Source organism: Peromyscus leucopus, chromosome 3 (genome assembly GCF_004664715.2).
Source record: "Peromyscus leucopus breed LL Stock chromosome 3, UCI_PerLeu_2.1, whole genome shotgun sequence".
Taxonomy (NCBI): domain Eukaryota; kingdom Metazoa; phylum Chordata; class Mammalia; order Rodentia; family Cricetidae; genus Peromyscus; species Peromyscus leucopus.
In genome coordinates this window covers 100,929,299-100,949,219 of record NC_051065.1, presented here as the reverse complement: position 1 = coordinate 100,949,219, position 19,921 = coordinate 100,929,299, and the positions used below count along the sequence as shown (strand labels likewise).

The following is a 19,921-nucleotide window of genomic DNA, read 5'->3' as shown; positions in this document are numbered from 1 at the left end:
CTACAAGAGATAGTCTCTACATAGATGTAAGATCATTTTTAGGTGTTATTAATCTTATTTATACATTTGCTTTTCTTAACCTGTGTTCTCCTGTCTTTGAGTCATTTTTGTCCTTTGAGAGTAGTTTTGTGTGATGGCTGCTGATGCATTATCATATGTAAGTGTTGGTTAACAGATATCCTGTAGATGAAGGTTGGCAAGCCTTGGCTTGGCTGAAACTGTCTCTATGAATGTGAAATGGTAGTAGCATGAAGCAGTAGCCTCCCTGTCTACTTCTGTGTTGTGCTTTGGTCACTGTGATATCCCTTTTAATAGCTGTTATTTGTTTTGTTAAAAAATGCTTGTGTTTCTTACCTTATGTGATGTTCTCTGGGGGCACAAATCATAGTTGTACCATCTAAAATCTTCCCAACTGTTGCTTGTTGAGAAAATTATGAGTTTTTGGCTGGTGGGAGGTATTCACTTTGCTCTTGGAACTGTGCAGGCAATTAAGCAGTTGCTGTCCTTGGTGATGAAGTGATTTCATATGAGTTCTTAATATTAGACACAAAGTAGGGTCGTGCCCTGTGTACTGTTTGTGGTCACTGCTGGTGTTCTCCTAGGTCTATTTGAACTTGTAGAAAAATGCAGACTCCAGGGTCTTAATGTCTTGAGTTCCTGACTGCCAGGCAAAGGAAATGTTTAACTATTTTAATCATGTTGTTGTAGCCCCAAAGAAAGCCCTTATAAGAGGAAATGACAGCGTCCCACCACAAAGTTATCTCTTATCACTTCCAGTCTCTGTGGATAATGATTTGTCAAATTTGGACATGTGTAAAATGCAAGGGCTCTGTTATTTATTTTGGAAAGGAAAAATTAGATGAAGCAGATAAAAGAGTCATGGCTTTTGTTAGGAGACAGAAACCATTAGAGACAGTCATTGTTAGCTTAGGAAAGTGTCCTTGGACCCCTCCCTGATGAAACCTAAGTCTGCTTGAGTCATTCTTTGCAATTTGAGGGGAGGGAAGGCAAAGGAAGGGAAGGCAATATGAAGTCTGCTCTGATAGAGCAGAATGTGGACCTTCAATCGGACAAGTTGTAGCTAGTGTACTAGGGCAGCTGCTTTTGTCCCCAGCTCTCCTCCACCCGGTGTTTTAGAGTTTGGAAACTACATTCCATCTTGCAGAAGGGTGACATTCCTTCACGAAGTGCTTGTTGCTCTTCTCCTCTTGCCGTCTGTAGATGTAAGTGATTCTTTTTCATTAGGAGAAGCAGAGAAAACACATCCAGCTCAAAGCAACATGAGTCAGTGCATACTTGTCATGCCTCTAGCCTCACAGCACTCTGTCTCCTCACAGTGCTCACTCCTAGTGTGCTCTCAGAGGGGAGCAGGGAGGAAAAAGGGTTCTAAATATTGGGCTGTTTGTGGAGGGAGGGAGAGGTGGTGAGCTGGAGCCTCTTTTTGTTCCTTTTTTTTTTTTTTTTTTTTTTTTTTGCCTAGCTCTCTTTGCAGTGCTTTCAAAGCAGACAGTGTGCTTGTACTCAGGAGAATTTATCTGTATGTTAGGTTTGGGGCCAGGGAATAGTAGAGCAAATAGCTATACATCAGGATACTGTAAACAGTCAGAAGACAGACTTGCTGCCAATGACAGGAAAGAACTGTCACCTTTCAAGATATACCTTTTAGAAAACGATAGTGCAGATAGACCAATCCTAATCTATTAGCAACAGAATGCCTTTCACAGTTGCTAAGGGGCCTGTAAAGCTAATTTGTCACAGCTCTCTAGGGAAATGCCCCTTACTATTGCTGTTTATTCTGTAAGGATGGCTCTGACAAGTCAGTGGGCCAAGGTTCTGCCTGAGGACTGGCTTCCAGTGGTTTCCTTTTTGAGAGGGACTGGCTCTGTGACAGAGTGATCCTAAAGAAGCAAACTGTATGAGGAACCTGTAAGAAGAGGCCATGGCTGAATTTACTTGTCAAAATTAGGCAAGAAAAGTTCTCTATACCTTTTATATAGATCTTAAGTAACCACAATTATTCTAAATAAATAATCTCATTTCCTGTATAGATTCATTTTTACTCTACATGTTTCCTTTGTCTTTTTTCATGTGTACACATTGTTTTTATGTAGTTTAAATACCATTGTAAATCTTTAAATTTTTATCTTTTGATGTTGTGTTTTATATAGCTTTAAGCTCTTGTTTTCTGGCAGACAAATTTCCCTAAAGTTTTCATGCTGCCATCATATGGAGGTGACTGGTCACTTGAAATAAGAGACCCCATGGCACAGAGTGTTTTGGCTCCTACAGCAGCTATTTTGCTTGCAGAAGCCTCCTCAGCATTCTTAGAGCTTCATTGTGGAGACCTAAGATTCACCTGGTGGAGCAGAGCAGAAGGCAGAGTGCCAGATGGTTCCAGCCAGGGAACAGTGCAATAGTGGAGAACAAAGACCATTTTCATTGTGAGAAGAGTCTTGGTTAGAGAAACGTGTCCCTAAGAAGAGATAGTGTTTGCTTTATGAAAGAAAGGGAATCAGCACTGTAACCATGAGTCACCTAACTCAGCTTAGATGTGTCCGCTCTTTTTGTGCTGGTCATTTATATAGTTACCATTGTGACAGGAAAAACCAGCTAGATCTTTATTGTAATTACTTATGTACTTTTCTTTTTGTTTCATTTTGTTTAACATGTATTTTCAGGTCCCTTTTAATCTTGTTGAATTTGTGTATGACAAATGATAGTTTTCTTTCTCAGTTGAGGAAATTTAGATCAAAGTTCATTCTGACTTCCCTCTTGTCAAGTCACCTAGCAAATTCTTAATAGTTCTGAGAATTGATTTCAGTTCTTACCTGATTTGTACTTTTTATTTTGATGTATAAGCTTAGTCAATACATTATTCATTACTCACTTTAAAGTCTGTTGAGTAACTTCTTGGTTTGGCTTTTCCATTTGCCATCTCATTTTTAGTACAGTATACACTCTTTTTTTGTATCACTTCTGTATTTTGATGAAAAAGACTTAAGCATTTGAATACTTATGCCCTTTAATAGCTGCCTGGCCATTAAAAACAGTCGTCTTGTGTAGCACATTTGGCTTTGGCAACTGAGACTTGGCTTTTATGTAAACTCTATACATTTTAGAAGTTGGCTTGGGTCACCAAAGTCACAGCCCCATCTTTACACTTTCCTTGGTGGCCCTCAGCTCAGTGTCTCTGAAGAAAGAAAAAGCAGTTTCTCTTCTCATCTCTGTGGGACTGTGCCACATGGCCCCTGTCAGCACAGCTTGTAACTAGAATTAAAACTAATTAAAACTTTTGGGAGTGCTGTCTGTCTGTCTGTCTGTCTGTCTTTGTTTCTGTCTCTCTCAGTGGTATTTTTGAGACAGGATTTCATGTACGTAACAATGACCTTGAACTCTTGATGCTCCTGCCTTCTCCCAAGTTCTAGGATTACATTACAGATATATGTCTTGCTTGGGAATGTGACTTTTTAAAAAAGCTTTATTTTATTTTTTATTTATGTGTATGTATGTACATCTGTGTATGTGTATGCCACCTGTGTGTGGGTACTTGGGGAGGCCAAAAGTATTGGGTCCCCTGGAACTGGAGTTGCAAGTGGTTGTGAGTTACATTATGTGGTGTTGGGAACTGAACTCTGGTCTTCTGAAAGAGCAGCTGCTGTGGGATGTTCTGTATGGCAAATGTGTTGCTCTGATTGGTCAATAAATAAAATACTGATTGGCCAGTGGCTAGGCAGGAAGTATAGGCGGGACTAACAGAGAGGAGAAAAGAAAGAACAGGAAGGCAGAAAGAGACACTGCCAGCCGCCACCATGACAAGCCGTATGCAAAGATGTCGGTAAGCCACGAGCCACGTGGCAAGGTATAGATTTATGGAAATGGATTAATTTAAGCTATAAGAAAAGTTAGCAAGAAGCCTGCCACGGCCATACAGTTTGTAAGCAATATAAGTCTCTGTGTTTACTTGGTTGGGTCTGAGCGGCTGTGGGACTGGCGGGTGACAAAGATTTGTCCTGACTGTGGGCAAGGCAGGAAAACTAGCTACAAGCAGCAAACACTCTTAATTGCTGAGCCATCTCTGCAACCTGAGAACATTATTCTTTTGTTTGTTTTGAATCTCCATTTTAGAATATAGAGCTGGCTTTGAAAACAAATCACTGTTTGAGTACTAAAAATAAAGTTAATGCAGTTTTCCCATAATAATTTTATTTGATATTTTGTAATTGTATGCTTCTAGGTACCTGGGGCTCAAGACTTGGTGGATTTCTCCCCTGTATATCGGTGTCTGCACATATATTCTGTTCTGGTGAGTCTTTACCTGACCTTCCTAATAAGGATTTGTATTGAACTCAAAATTTTGATTATTATTATTTTTTAATTTGTTTTAAGCAAAAATTTGTTTAATGAATATTAACTAATTCCTTCTACTCTGAATTGAATCTTGTTTATATTTGACTTGTGAAATGCTTTATAGCTGATGACAGCTCAAACTGCCATCAGTAGGTTGTAAGTTATAAGGAGGATAGTTACATGTATTCAGCTTTCTCTGTTTCTAATCTACCGTATTTAACCTAGAATAACTTGCTTTTTATACATTAAAGTACTTATGAAAAATATTTACATTTTTTGACAATTCCTCTTCTTCTATAAAACACTAGTAAAAGAAATTTTCCAAAAGGGCAAGTCTGTGGTATTAATAGAGTCCTAGGAAGTGGCTATTTCCTTACTGTGGCCATCCGCCTGCATGCAGAGATACAGGTGAACAGAGCCTGGTGGGTCCTGAGTACAGTGTTTGTACATTTGAATTTCTTTGACTGCTGGTATAAAATTGTGCTTTTCATTATAGATGAATTAACCACTTCATACCTATTTCTAAACCTTGGTTAGTATTTTATTTTGAGTTTCCTTTTTTTTTTATTTTCTTGGAAAGAGAAATTTCAGAAATTCCTTCTGTGTAGTTGATACTGTAAACACCCTCCAGTTTGCATCTGTACTGCAAACTGTGTTTATGTTTCTTGAAATGGAAATCTTTAATTTTGAGGTAATCAGGCACATCAGTTTTAATCTTATAGTTCATAATGTTTGAGCTTCCATAAAACAACCAAAAATAAACCTAAACTAACACACAAACAAGCAACCATCCTGCCAACCTCAAACCAACTCTCAAACCAAAGCTCCTTTGTTTCAAGATGACAGTATTCGCCTTGGATTGTCTTCAAGTTTTTATAATTCACGCTGTGCTGATGGAAAGGTCATTACCCATATACAGTTTTTAGTACTCATTTGTGTCTTTTCTGTGTGAAATGGATTGGGATATGTGTGGATAGCTAGGTTTGTGCTTGAAATGGTTGCAGTATACCAAGATGGAAGTGCATTCCTGGGGTGATAATAATGTGGCCGCACTGTTTTACCACTGTGTGCTGCCTTTTATAAGCTTTGTTACATTTTTATGAAAACACAACAAATTTGTCTCAAGTGGGAATTCTAACACAGTAGTAAAATCATTTACTTACATATTTACTAGCTATGTGTGTTAGGGTGGTCTAGTACACTCATATATGAAATGGGATAATAATTTCCTGCTTAGTACAGTTATTGATAGTGAAATAATGTCAACTCAGTCCTTGGCAAATGATTGGCATTAAATAAATGGCAGTTGTCTCGTTAGATGATGTTGTTTCAGATGCTGATGTACAGATACAGCCCTAGTATTTTCAGAAACATTCACCGTGAAGTAGAGACATGTGTATAGGAGGTCCAGATTCTTATTAACAAATTGACAAAATGTATTTCTTAATTAGCAGTGAGCATATAGGCTTAAGTTATATGAGAACTAAAGTTTGCTGGTTTAGAAATGATCACATTAGAAAACTGTCTAATCGGAATAAGACTCTACACATTAGTATTTGAAATGGTGACATATTTGATACTTACAAATTCTCTGTAACCATGTCTAAGGCACTGTTTCCTTCCTGCAGTTTGAAAATTACAGCTAATGACTGGAGAAACTCAGCTCTAGTGTTTTGGTATATAGGTTTATAATTTAGATACCCCTGTTTTAGACTTATGGGGACTCTGAATAAAATCTAACACCAGTTTTGCTAAAGGATAGTGAAAGCATGTGTAACCTGGTACTAAATTCATAGAACTGAGGATGTAATCTTGTTACTATGTAAAACTGTGTTCAAGTCAGCTGTGCACAGTACTTCATGGTAAAGTACAGTTCTTCACAGTATTAACAAGAGTATTTAAAAATGTTACTCAACATGAATATTTATTACAAAGTTCTCATTTTCTAATATGGTTAACATTAATCTTAGGTCTTGAGAAAAAGAGCATTTGGGAACTGAAGAATGGAGAATAAGAACTTAAACTATATAGTAGTAATTCCTTCCATTCCAATATGGTCTTCATTTCTTCATTCTGATCATTTCCAAAGTGCTTTTCTTTCCTCTTATCACTCTTTGAGTGTGTATCTTGCAGGATCTGGACTTTATTGATCATTTTTACCTCTCAACTCTTAATCTAATTTTCTTCCTTTACACAATGGTTTTCTTCCTCTTTGCCTGCCTGTCTGATATTGCTGTCTACTTTGGTGTTTTTCGGCTCATCTTCTTTGTTCCCTTTAGTTTCTCAGGGTTCTACCTGTGCCACTGCTGTTTTTTGCTGTTGTTAAAAGGTGCATGTGCTGGGACAGGGCATGGGCTCAGTGGTAGAGTATATGTTTAACATTGTGGGAGGCTCTGGATTCCGTCGCCTAATGACAACAGCAACAAGCAAAGAAAGAAAGAAACCTACTGCACTCAACCTTATGGAGACTCTGCAGGTAGTAGAAACTTAGTGTCTTGATGTATTTCTCACACTTCACTGCCCCTACAGACTCCTTCTGAAATGTCAGTGGTCTTGAAGCCATAAAAAGATTGTTGTAATCACCATACTTTCTGTCTTTCCTCAGTACCGTATCTACACACCTGTAGATTTTGTGACTGTAATTGAACTTTATCTTACTCTCCACACCATCATAAGGCCTCCATTCACTTCATCATAGCTAGTGAAAGCATTCTCCTTAAGTATTCCTTCTACCCTTGATCTCAGACACTTAACTCCTGCCATAGTCCTAGTTCTGTCTAGCATGTGTTACCTGCTTAATCCCACTGGTCATCTATCTTATAAGACACAGAAATAATGAAGAAACCATATCCCATGGCTCTTTAGAGGTCTTTCACATCTCTTGCTGCTTACCACCTTGCTTTCAAATTCTGAAGCATGTTATGGTTGTGTTTGTCATCCTTTCTGCACACTAGCCCTTCTACCTTAATTACCATTCCCATTTCATTGTTTTTCTTTTTTCATGGTTTCATTTCAATTTCCTGATTCTTACTTATTTTATACCCATCTTCCAACAATTTTTTTTCAATATTGCAGACTGAACTCAGTGAATTTGTTCTCTACATTTGTAGAGTATGTGGTTTGTCTCTGTGTTTATTGCATTAACCATCATATTCAGGAGTATTCTTCTTCATCAATAAATGGGAAGCCCTTTTAGGACAGGTATAATGTTTATTCAATCCGGTGGGTTTTTTTCCCTTTACCACTTAGTATGAGCACTATATAATAGTCATTTTTTTTATTGTAAAAGATAACCACCCTTCTTTTGACCCTCAAGCAAATCCAATCTTCTCATCTCAGGACATGCTATTCAATGTCAGGGGCTTTATACAGGGGAAAACAGTTCTATTGCTGTTCAACACAAGGATCATAACACAAGTAACAAAAAGTTCTAATATTTTGTCATTTACAATAGTGTTTATCTGAACTTTTGGCCTGGAGCATAACAAGGCACACTTTGAATAAACATGGCAATATTTATTATTTTTAGTGAAACCGACCTTCCATTCACCCCCCTTTATGGCTGTGCTGCTTATAAATTCCCAAAGGATTATTTGAAAAATCCTACTTATATCTGCCAGCCTTATCAGTAGGGCAGAAGTTCATGTATTGTAACAGGAGGTCAGATTTCGGTCATGGTCTTATAGATGGGGCCAAGCACCTGTAAATTCTTCCTTTGGTGACTAAAGTGAAGTACAATATCAAACAGGCAGTGAGACTTTTCTAGGAAGTGCTGAACTTTGGCAGGAAGGGCAAAGTTTGGTGGGTGGAGGGGAGGAAAGAAAGTGAACAAGGGTCAGATAGTGGCGGAGACGTGGGCCTTGATGTAATCATACAATGGAAGTGTGTGGGAGCAAAGGTAGATGCATTGTGTGGAACTGTTTTAAACAATTGATAGGGTTTAAATCTTTGGTTTACAACTTAGAAACATACAATTTAGAGATCGGCAGGTGAGGAAATAAAACGTCACAGTCATTAGAGAAAAATTTTTTTAAAAAGGAAAAAACAAACTCAAAGTCCTCCTGTTAAGGAAGTGATGGATAATAATAACTAGGGTTCTTGTACATTGTGCATTGTTCCTGTAAAGATGGATGGACTGTCTGTCTAGTGAATACATAAATGAGTCTGTCTTGCATATTTTGTGAAACCTTTATTGACCCAAGTTTATCTGCCATTTAAAAGTTCCAACTTTTAAATCAACTTCAGTCCAGACAATTTTACATGTACATTAAGCTCCTTTATATACTGAAGCATCTTCCTAAGTCATCTTGAGGTTAGCTATGCTAACTTATCCTATGAAGAGCATGTAACAAGACGCTTGGGTGTCATTAAGTGTGTGGAGAAGAGCAAGCCTGTGAATATATACAGACCCTTAGTTCCTGGGTTTCATTTACGATCTTTTCTCCTAGTAGCATCGTGGTCTCCAATGAACTATATTATATGCTCATTAACAATTTAAATTCCCACATTAAAAATGTTGACAAAATGTACACCTTTGATTTATGTACTTTTGTGCATGTGTTATGTTATAATAAAAAGTTTACTTTCTGGATTCCTGACATCTTGGGTTAGCAATTATAGCAGTAATCCAGAGATGTTAATACACACAGCAACTCCTTAGTATTGAATGATTTTTTTTTTTTTTTCGAGTCAGGGTTTCTCTATGTAGTTTTGGTGCCTGTGCTGGATCTTGCTCTGTAGCCCAGGCTGGCCTCAAACTCACAGACATCCACCTGGCTCTGCCTCCCAATTGCTGGTGTTAAAGGTGTGCGCCACCACCGCCCGGCTACATGAATCTTAAGAACTGCAGTTCTTCCTTCAGGAGCAAAAGGAGACTGTAGTGGAATATAGGAGAGAGTAGAGAGTGTTGCTCTGTATAGTAACATTACTACAGAGGCTCTAGCAAGTGCAGTTTTCCCGGTAAGGTGGTAACCTGAAAATTTGATGAAAGTGGTGATGTCTTTAACCCAGGTGAAATGCACATACATACATTTAATTTTTAAAAAAATAGTTTGTTGTTATATAATCAAAGAGTCTTCAACTTGAAAACCTCTGCCTTGACCTCTGTGCTGGATTACAGGCATGTGCCAGCACGCCTGGCTGTACATATAACACTTTGATTATACTGTCAGGTTTCTTTCTCCTTGACTCTTATCCACTGACCTCAAAAGAGCCCATCATCTAAATATTTGGAATATTGACTAAGTCAGGTTACAGCTGTCTGCTGAGTACAAATTTGTGCCCTAGAATAGCTAATGCCAGGTCTTCTTGAGTACCCTTTGTGTTAAGCCCCTGGACAGCTTCTTGCCACCTTGGTTTTTCCTTAGATTCAGAAGCCTTGCCCAATCTAACTGTAAAACATAATTTTCAACAGTGACCCTGTTACTGTGTCATAAATCTTGAATCTCCAGGGAGCCTATGTGACATGCTGATGACCTGCTTTTCTCTTGAGAATATGATAGCCTCTGCAACTAAGCTAATAGTTATTTTCTGACCACTTGTGTTAGAAAGATCAGAATAGAGGTTTAGAAATAATGATGAGAACTGTTAGTAAGTAAATGTGTTAAGTTTCAGCATATTTTCTTGTTTCTCAGGGACTCTGCTGTTATTAGAAGTGAATCAGCTTCAGGGCTAGAATTTTCCCATTTCTACTCCTGTGCTAAAGGCTGAGGATGAGATAGAATAGGGCGGATAGGAACCCTCTTGGAACATGCTTCTCTCACTGTTTTTCTTCCCTACTTGGGTTAAGATAGTATGTGACCTCCCAATCTTAATCTTCAGATTTCATATGGCCTACAGTGGTAGCTGGGGAAATGGCAAAGCCATGGGCATGTACCAACAGGTAACAGGAAGGAAAGAATTTGGAGACTAGAAATAGTTATCAATATGAACAGTTCCAAGTGACACATCTTCTTAAGTGTTAAATTTCTTAATAAAATTTGTTAATGAACTTTGATAGAACTTGACTATTATGCTAAAACACTTTGGAAAATAAATAATTGAAGAGTTTATGACACTATTGGAGTTTTTTAATGAATGAAATGATTAGTTTTATCAGTCTCACTTATTCTCAGCCTCTTGATTCTGTAAAAACCCCAAGACAGCAGTAAGTGACAGATGAGGGCTCAGCTTCCAACAAGTCATTTATAATACTACTTCTAAAGCTTAGGGAACACTGTGGATGCAAAGCATGTAAGAGCTGGAAGAAGAAGGGCAGAGAAATTCCATTCTCTAGACAAGACACAAGCCATGTAGTCACTGACTCAAAGCAGCTGTTATTCCTTTACTAGTCCTATACAAGACAAGCCCCCTGAATAGCCAGTTGTGAATAGGGGAGAGGCTCATGGAACCCTACTCTACTGCTGAACTGTAGGCTACTGATGGACTCTGAGGAAGGAAGAACTGTTGCCTCTAGTTTTGTATGCTGTGTCATACCCACCAGTTTCCAGTGGATTCTTTCAACCTCAAGGCCACACAGAAGGCCCTAGTCAAAATCAGAGGAACACAAACAAAAAGACATGGTATGAGAAAGAGGTTAGTAGAATAGATGCTGGGAGGGTAGGATGAGAGCAGTCAGAATGCATTATATACATGTATGAAATTATCAAAGATGTGTGGATAATAAAAATATCTACCCCTCAAAGCTGTGTTTTCTTAAAGATAGCATATGTGGCTGATGATGCTGAAAGATATAAAGATGATTAGAATAACTTTGCAAAAAGTTTATAATATAGTTGGTCTAGAGAAAAGCTGCTTTCTAAGAGACCTGGAGAGTTGTTTCGAAAAAAATCCATCCTGTTTATTTGAAGCATGTTACTTTCCCTTGGGAATCAAGAAATGGGCAATTGCATTCCTAATGGAAAAGCTTACCTGGGTAGAAGGGAAGTGCCATTTGCAACTCTTTTAGAATAGCTTTGTTTTTGTCTGTTATCTTTTTGAACTTTATTTTTAAGAACTCTAGGTGGCTTTATAAGCGTTAGGCCCTATTCTACTTGGTCTACATCTTAATTATTTTAATTTTAATAGACTTTATTTTCATTCTCAAAACATTCTTCTGCATTACCACAGTATCTGTGGATATAGGAGTTGCACCTTTAAGGAACCAACTTAGAAAAGAGTTAGATGCATTCTGCTTTCTTTATTTGTGAGCTTGAGTGCATCTGAGTAGTAAGAACACATATGTAATTTTTTTTAGAGATTTTTTTTTCATGTGAAAAGTTTTCCCTGAAATTTTTAGCAGCTCAGAGTCTATTTCTGACATCTTACAGGTTCCTGTCACTCTCCTGCTGTATCTCAGGGCCTCAGAGAACCACTGACTCCCCCCCCACACACACCCTGCCCAGTGCCTGGTGAGTTAGATAGGCGTAAACTGCATAGATCATAGAGAAAGAGCTGAGAGCAAAATACTTTGTGTGCTGCATTGATAAGGGCACAGGAAGAACATTTCCAGTGATAACTTTCCTGCTGTGTAGACTAATGGGGTCTGGTTTGTAGTAGCTGTAATCCAGTTTGTTGTAATTGTCATAATGCTCTTTTAACCCAGTGACCTTATTACCCATGGGCATATCTATCACTTGGCTTTGAATAAAACAACAGACAAAGAAAAAGAAAGAAATATGAGTTAAACAAGAAGCTTATTTGTAGATAATTGAACTTTTCAAGTGTGCTCACTTGTGTGTTTTCATGTATGTTAAACAATGATCAGCTTTAGACAAAGTATTATGATGACTTCAGACTTGAATAAAGCAAGCAAGAAGTAATTCATATTACATATGACACCTAATAATGCTAAATACAGTTTAATCTTAGGCTTAATATAAATTTAAACTGTGTGTTTCTCATTATTTTCAGAATAAAGTAACTTTCTTACCTGGTCTGAGTAGTCTATGTTGGACCCTTGCTTTATCTCTCCCTATGCTTTTCCTTCTGGCTGCTCATGTATATGCTCCCCTCCACAGGTTTGTTTGTTTGTTTGTTTGTTTTTCTGAATGTAGTCGAAACTATCTGTCATCCTTTGTGTTTGTTTATTATTATTATTATTAGTATTGTGTGTGTGAGTTGTTGGTTTGGGTGTGTGCATAGGTGCATGCATGTGGAGTCAGAGACTGAAGTTTGGTGTATTTCTCCATTGTTGTTTACCTTTTGAGACAGACTCTCTCATTGAACCTGGAGCTCATTGGTTTGGCTAGGCTGGCCGACTAGATCTCCAAGGATCCACCTGTCCCTGTGTCCCTAGTGCTGGATTTAGCCACATGCCACTGTGCCAGACTGTGTGTGTGTGTGTGTGTGTGTGTGTGTGTGTGTGTGTGTGTTGGGGGGTGCTGGGCTCAAACTCAGATCTTCATGCTTGTGAGACAGGTACTTTACAGACTGAGTCATCATCCCAGGCCCAAATTCTTTCTTTTGACAACTCTTTGAAATTATACTGCCTTTATACCATTACTTGGATCTTTGGATTTGATATTTGTATTTTTCCTCCATCTCAGATAGCCTATGAATGATCTCTGACATATTTGTCTTCTTTTTCATATTCTATTTTTTTCTTCCTACAATCTATTTTGGTTCTGTCAGATTTCTTTGAAAATTTTAAATTTAATTTTTTTTTTGTTAACATGCCTAAGATGTCTTCTTCCTGGATACTGATTTTTATATTGCGGTGGCAGTTTTAATATCATGGGTGAGGATATAGCCAAAGTCTGTAACTTAACCCACAAAGCACACATAAGAGACAAAAGGAATATCCTTTTGTTCTATGAGGAGTTAGTTTATTGAAGCAGTTATGTAAGTGACTACATCACAATGATCTTCTTACCAGAAGCAAATTCCACAGCTGAAGTTCATACTTATTTATGGTTCATAATAGGAGATTTCATAGAGAGTGGGTTTTTTTTTTTTTAACTTAGAGGTAGAATGGGTTTATTTTAAATTTTGAGAGCATGAAAAGTCTAAGTTTGGGACTTGGTAGATTTTGTACTTCCTTAAATTCTTATAAAATAAAGAATCCACAGTCTAGTACAGTGGGTCTCAACCTTCCTAATTCTGTGACCCTTTAATACAGTCCTTCATGTTGTAGTGACCCTCCATCATAAAAATATTTCATTGATACTTCAGAACTGTAATTTTGCTGGTAATATGAATTGTAAAGTAAATATCTGTATTTTTGCATGGTCTTAGGCAACCCCGTGAAAGGGTTGCTTGACTCCCCAGAGGGGTCACGACCCATAGGTTGAGATCCACTGGTGTAGAGGTTGTCATTTAGGACTTTAACACTGGAGTGGATAATCTTACTGCTGAATCCAGACTTCCCTAGAAAATATATGCATGGTCCATCTTATCATACCTCAGCTTCTTATTTAGAGCTTCTGGATGTCTTAGAATCTGTGTTTTTCCATATTGTAGAATAAACTAATAAACAGCTATGAAAGAAATGAGTGAGTAATGTGTAAGATACCCCAAGAAGGCACTGTTTGAAAAAGCGATACAGACCACACAAGGGCTTGAAGTAAAGCAGCAGCTAAGATGACTGAGTTATTTTTTGGTTGAGGTTTACATAGTTCATTAATCTGTTATATGGAGAGATTAATTAAAGTTAGAGGTTTCTCACTGACTCTCAAATAAAGTATAAGAAGTACTTTATTTTTTAAAGTACTGTTTTTTTCTTTGTTTTTGAGATAGGAAAAGTAGGTCATAGGCTAGGCATGATACATACACTTGTAATTCTGGTACTAGAGTCTAAAGGCAATATGGGCTACACAGCAAAAATCTCTCAAAAATTTAAAAGTGAGGTTGTTTATGCAGTCCATAGCTGTTCAGGTTATATTTGAGTGCATTTACCAAAAATCCAGTTTAATTATTTAAACTGTGGATTTTATTGTTTGTGTACTGGCTTTTTTTTTTTTTTTTTTTTTGACAATCATGGATAAGATGTCAGGTAATAAATAAGACACTTTTGGATGATGTGAATGCCATAAAGAGAAAACAGAGCATAGTGGGGTGAATGACTAGGAATGGAGGAGGGGCTGTTTTTATTTGTTTGCATAGTCTGGTTGAACATTATCTTCTCAAGCTCATCATATCTTTATGGTAACATTTAGAATCCTTTCTTTTAGTGGTTTTGATTTGTTTTGCTCAGACATGATCTTGCTTTGTAGCTCAGAGAGACTTAACTCACTCTGTAACCCTCACTGGCCTTAAGCTCACCATGCCTCCCTCTGTTAAGTGCTGGGATTACAGGTGTAAATCACCATGTCCATACTTGGACCTTTTTGAAATGTGTAATTCTTCATTGTATTTCATTCATTACCCTGTGTTAGCTCCCCAGATCTTCCTACTCTTGTTGACCGTACCTTTAGTACCCCTGACCAGCCATACCCGTCTATTCTCCTTGGCCTCTAGGAACCACTATTCTTCTCTCAAGTTCCATGGGATCAGCTTTTTATACCCTACATTGAGGTGAGATCAGGCAGTACTGATGCTTCCTTCCTGGCTTTTTGTTTAATGTAATGATCTTCAGGTCAACCCATGTCAAAAAGTAATCGAATTTCATTTATTTTTATGGAGGAATGGTTTTCCATTGTTTATTATTTATTTGGTTGTTTATCTATGAAAGGAAAATTAATCTTTTCATTAATTTATGGGCACTTAGATTGTTCTAGTTTCTTAGATATTATGAATAGTGCTACAAGACATGTTAGAGAACAGGCAATGAATCAACACTCTGTTTCATTTCTTTTGTTTATGTCCAGTAGTGAGATTGCTGAATAGTCTGGTAGTTCCATTCTTTGAAAAACCTCTTTACTGGTTTTGCATCATCTGGGCACTGGCCCAGCTTCTTGTGAAATGTGACTGGGCAGGGGAGTGAATGGGAATACTTTCTATATTTTAGGCTACCCTTTTAAAATATTTTATTTTTGAAGAGTTGCCTTTGGTACAGACTTTAGCTCTGTTGTCCACAGTCTGTCTTATGGAGAGCAAATGAATGTGCTGCTGTGGAGAGAAGGACTAGATTTTCTGTCTCTTCCTAGCCTCTGAGACCAGTTTCTTTTGGTCTCTCTCACTAGTTTAAAAAAATACCATTAGCATAAAATCATGCCATTGAAACTAGCATTGAACACCACTAAGTGGGTCCCACAACAGCCATACCCCACGGAGTTGTGTCTGATTGCTTGCTTCCGTGATCTGCAGTCTGATGGTAAGTTTTATTCATTAGCTGTCATGCATCTTTAGGAGGGCCTTGAACACACCCTCCTGTGGTTTCTTCCTTTTCGGAACTTCAGAATTATTTCCTTTGTCCATTGCATAACGAAGTAGCATGACTTTATGGATTGTAATAGAATGTATAGAAAAGAGAGTTCATAAATATGGGTAGTTTTATTGGAAAAGAATATGAAATATGGGGTTGGCAAAATGGCTTAGTGGTTAAAGAGCACTTACTGCTCTTCAAGAGGACCCAGCTTCAATTCTCAGCCCATGACAGCTCACAACTATTTGTACTCCAGTTCCAGGGGATCTGACTCCCTCTTCTGACCTTTGCAGGCACCAGACATGCACATGGTGCACAGACATACATGCAGGCAAAACATTCATATACATAAAATAAAAATAAATAAATCTTTTTATAAAAAAAGAATAGGAAAGCTTGAGTGTATTACTAATAAGCACACCTATGAATGAAGTGGTGAATATTTGTATATATGCATACAGGCATTTACAAACTGGGATGTAGGACAGGATTTTCCATACACTGGACTGGTAAATGTTGAGAAAGTTCACTATGGGCTGCCCGAATTGGTGTGCATTTCTGTAAACAGAGGCACTGAGTCTATTTAGATAATTGTGCATGAGTGTTTGTATAACTAACAGCTTTTATGTAGAAGTAATATCTCCTGTGAGAAAAACAGCAGTTTGTGCTACTAGCCTGGGAACATGATGGTATCTATGGAACAAGGGGGTTGGGTTCCCTGTATTCAGGGATCCTTATCTCTAGTACAGCTGTCTTTGTGTGAGATGTGACCTGGACTGTTTTACATGTCCTATGGAGCTCAGGGCTATGGGAACGAGAGCTAGTATAGGCTGATATTCTGGTTTCTGCTAATAATAAGACTAATAATAATAAAGTCATTTGTTTTAGATCTGTTAGCTTTCATGAAACTGGAATTTATTAACTTACAGGTTGGAAAAACCTCAGACTCATGATTATGGTAATTACAGTGGAGGTTTATATAGGTAGGGAGCATTAAGAAGGAAGGAGATAATTTTCTTAAAATGTTTCTGAAAGATTATTTATTACTCAAAAGAGAAATATAGTATTTGGTGGAACATATTCATAATATAAGAGGCTCTGCTTGTGTGGGCAAGAGAGTGTTCAGGTCAGGGTGGTGGGAGGGGTATTTTTATGGGTGCTGAAGGGTAGGGTGCAGAAAGGTATATGGGGACAGGAAAAATAGGAGATGGCTTTTATTTTTTTCTTAAATGTGCTATGAAATTAAATTGTTACTAAAAAAAAAAAACTTAAGCTGGCCATGTTGTCATATACCTGTAATCCCAACTGCTCAGGATAAGATAGGAAAATTGTGAATTTTAGGCCATCCTGGATAATAGAGCAAGACTTCTACCTACAAATAAACAAACAAACAAACAAATGAATAAATAAATGAACAAATGAGTAAATAAATAATCTAAAGGTAATTGCACAGCACTTTCGCCATGTACTCAAAGTTCCCATCACAGTTGAAGCTAATGTGAGCATCATATGCTCCTGTGTCCTAGTGTGCTTCTCTGCTGCTGAGATAAATCCTATGAACAAATCCAGCTTGGGGGAGGGTGTTATTTCATCTTAAAAGTGACAGTCTGTCATTGAGGGAAACCAAAGCAGGAGCTTATGGCAGGAGCTGAAGCAGAGATCATGGAGGAACACTGCTTCCTGGCTTGTTCAGCTTACTGAAGCTGTCCAGGGGTAGCATTGCCAACAGTGGGCTGGCACGTCGATCAGTAATGAGATGTTTGGAAAAAAGAGTGTGTGTATACACACACACACACACACACACACACACACACACACACACACATATTTGTGTGTGTATCAATAACTAAAAATATGCCATGAATTTGAGAGGCAAAGGGAAAGATTGGAGGGAAAGAGGAAAGGGGAAATAATGTAATCACATTTTAATTAAAAATAAAAAGGAAAGAAGACTAGTGAGATGGCTCAGTGGTTAAGAGCACTAGCTAGCTGCTCTTCCAGAAGACTGGGGTTCAATTCCCAGCACCCACATGGCAGCTCATAACTGTCTGAAACTCCAGTTTCAGATGATCTGACACCTTCATGCAGATACACATGCAGGCAAAACACAAATTTGCATGAAATAAAAAATAAATGGCCGGGCGGTGGTGGCGCACGCCTTTAATCCCAGCACTCGGGATGCAGAGGCAGGTGGATCTCTGTGAGTTCGAGGCCAGCCTGGGCTACCAAGTGAGTTCCAGGAAAGGCGCAAAGCTACACAGAGAAACCCTGTCTCGAAAAACCAACAACAACAACAAAAAGAATTATAAAAAATAAAAAATAAAATGCCTACAGACTCCCACAGGCTAGTCTGATGGAGGCATTTCCTCAGTTGAGGTTCCCTCTTTCTAGGTGACTCTAGTTTGTACCAAGTTGAACTATGCAGCTCATTCAGAGTGAGATGTTTTGAAAGGGAGCAAGCATTGCTTTTGTATTATCATATCTAGAATGTGTCATTTCAGTTTAATCGTGAGGCGATAACTATTATAAATCATTTGCTGGTTAGTTGTGAACTTGGCACAGCCTAGACATATCTGGGAAGGGGTAATCTTAATTGAGAAAATACCCCCATAAACTTGGCCTGTAGGTAAGTCTGTGGGTTATTGTCTTGATTAATGATTGATGTGGGCAGTCTCAATCCACTGGGTGGTACCATCCCTGGGCTGGTGTTCCTGGATTGTATAAGAAAGCAGGCTGAGCAAGCCACTAAGCAGTGTTCCCCTATGATTACTTTACTTCCTGCCTCCTTGTTCCTGCCCTAACTTTCCTCAGTAAGGGAGTGTATCCTGACAGTTCTTAAGCTGAAATAATCCCTTTACACCCCAAGTTGCTTTTGATCATGGTGATTTATTACAGTAATAGAATCTCTAAGACAAATCCCAAATAGTGATATTACATTAGTTGAGAAAAGTGCATTTTCATAAATGATAAAGAAAAGCTGAGGAAATATTTTTTTTAGATGAAAAGAAGCCAAGGAAACATGACAGCTGAGCCAAGACATTGCCTAGACCCATGATTAGCACTTCAGTGTGAAGACTGACTAGGAACTGTGTTAGACTTTTTATGGCCATCAGTTTTTATGACAACTACTGCCACCCCTAGCCCCTCTTCACTGCTGTACTTAAGGAGCACGCAGGCCCAATAAGTAAATGTGTAAATAAAGTACACAGCAGACAATGGGAAAAGGTTGACCTTTGTTCTAGACTGAGTCCCTCTACTTTGGGGAAATATGCTATAAAAGACATTGACAAAATTGGAATGTGGGCACTAGCTTAGGAAAGTGTCAGATTTTCTGACTTTGGTACTAGTTTGTGGTGATAGAAGACATCCTTATTTACAGAAAGTGAGCAGTGAAATACTAGAGGTGCAGGAAGCTCTGGTATGTGATTTAAAACAATTGTAGCCTGTGCTCAGTTGGCCCTTGAAGTCTGTAGATTCTACATCTGTGGATTCAGCCAGCTACAGATCTAGAACGTATATTAAAAGTTTTGTCTGTATTGGACGTGTCCAGACTCCTTGAGTGTCCTCATTCCATAAACAATTCTATATAGCAGTGCTTAACAATGCATTATGCTTTATGAGTAATGAAGTGATGATTTAAAGAATATAAGAGAATATTCACAGGTTCTATACACATACTGCTTTAATGTGTATAAAGAACTGGAGGAGCCTGTGGGTTTTTACCTTCATAAAGGTCCTAGAATAAATTATCTGTCATACTGGGTGATGATGGTGTAGGAATACATAACAGCAAGCTAATCTGGATAAATGGTACATTGAGGATTTGCACCATTCTTGGAGTCCTTTTCCATAAGTTTCTGTAAGTTGAAATCATTTCCAAGTAAAAATTTAAGAGTTGATTTAAAAATGTAAATTTTTATGTATATTAATAAAAATTCAGAAGGAAAAATATTTAAGAATTTGTAGCTCTGTTAGACTCTTTTTAGTAGGTACCTATAATGAAAAAAGAGAAATTAACCAAAATAAGGGTTGAAAATAAAAAACTGATCAATGTAATAAGGATGCCTGTCAACATCATCCTTGGCCTAATCTGAATCACTTAGCTAACAAGAAGCTGTAGTCTAGGAGCTGGAAGTTCCAGTGTGGTCTGAAATGAGGTTGGGAGCCACATTTTCCAGGCTGTAAAACACAGGGTACCTTGTTTAGTCAGCACAGTTTAGGTCAAACATGGTTATGAAAAACAGATGAATTCTGGTGATCAAGTTGTACTTTGACAAATATCCCATTGTTTGA

General features: G+C 38.0%; 1 protein-coding gene across 8 annotated transcripts in view; it reads left to right on the top strand.

Annotated features, from left to right (window-relative positions):
• Exoc6b (exocyst complex component 6B) overlaps positions 1 to 19,921 on the top strand; it is a 417,559-nt gene that overhangs the window by 145,048 nt on the left and 252,590 nt on the right. For all 8 annotated transcript variants that reach the window (XM_037203853.1, XM_028858058.2, XM_037203851.1 and 5 more), the window contains exon 7: positions 4,235 to 4,303. In XM_037203853.1, coding sequence (XP_037059748.1) covers positions 4,235 to 4,303 — 69 coding nt within the window. The remainder of the gene's footprint in view (positions 1 to 4,234; positions 4,304 to 19,921) is intronic.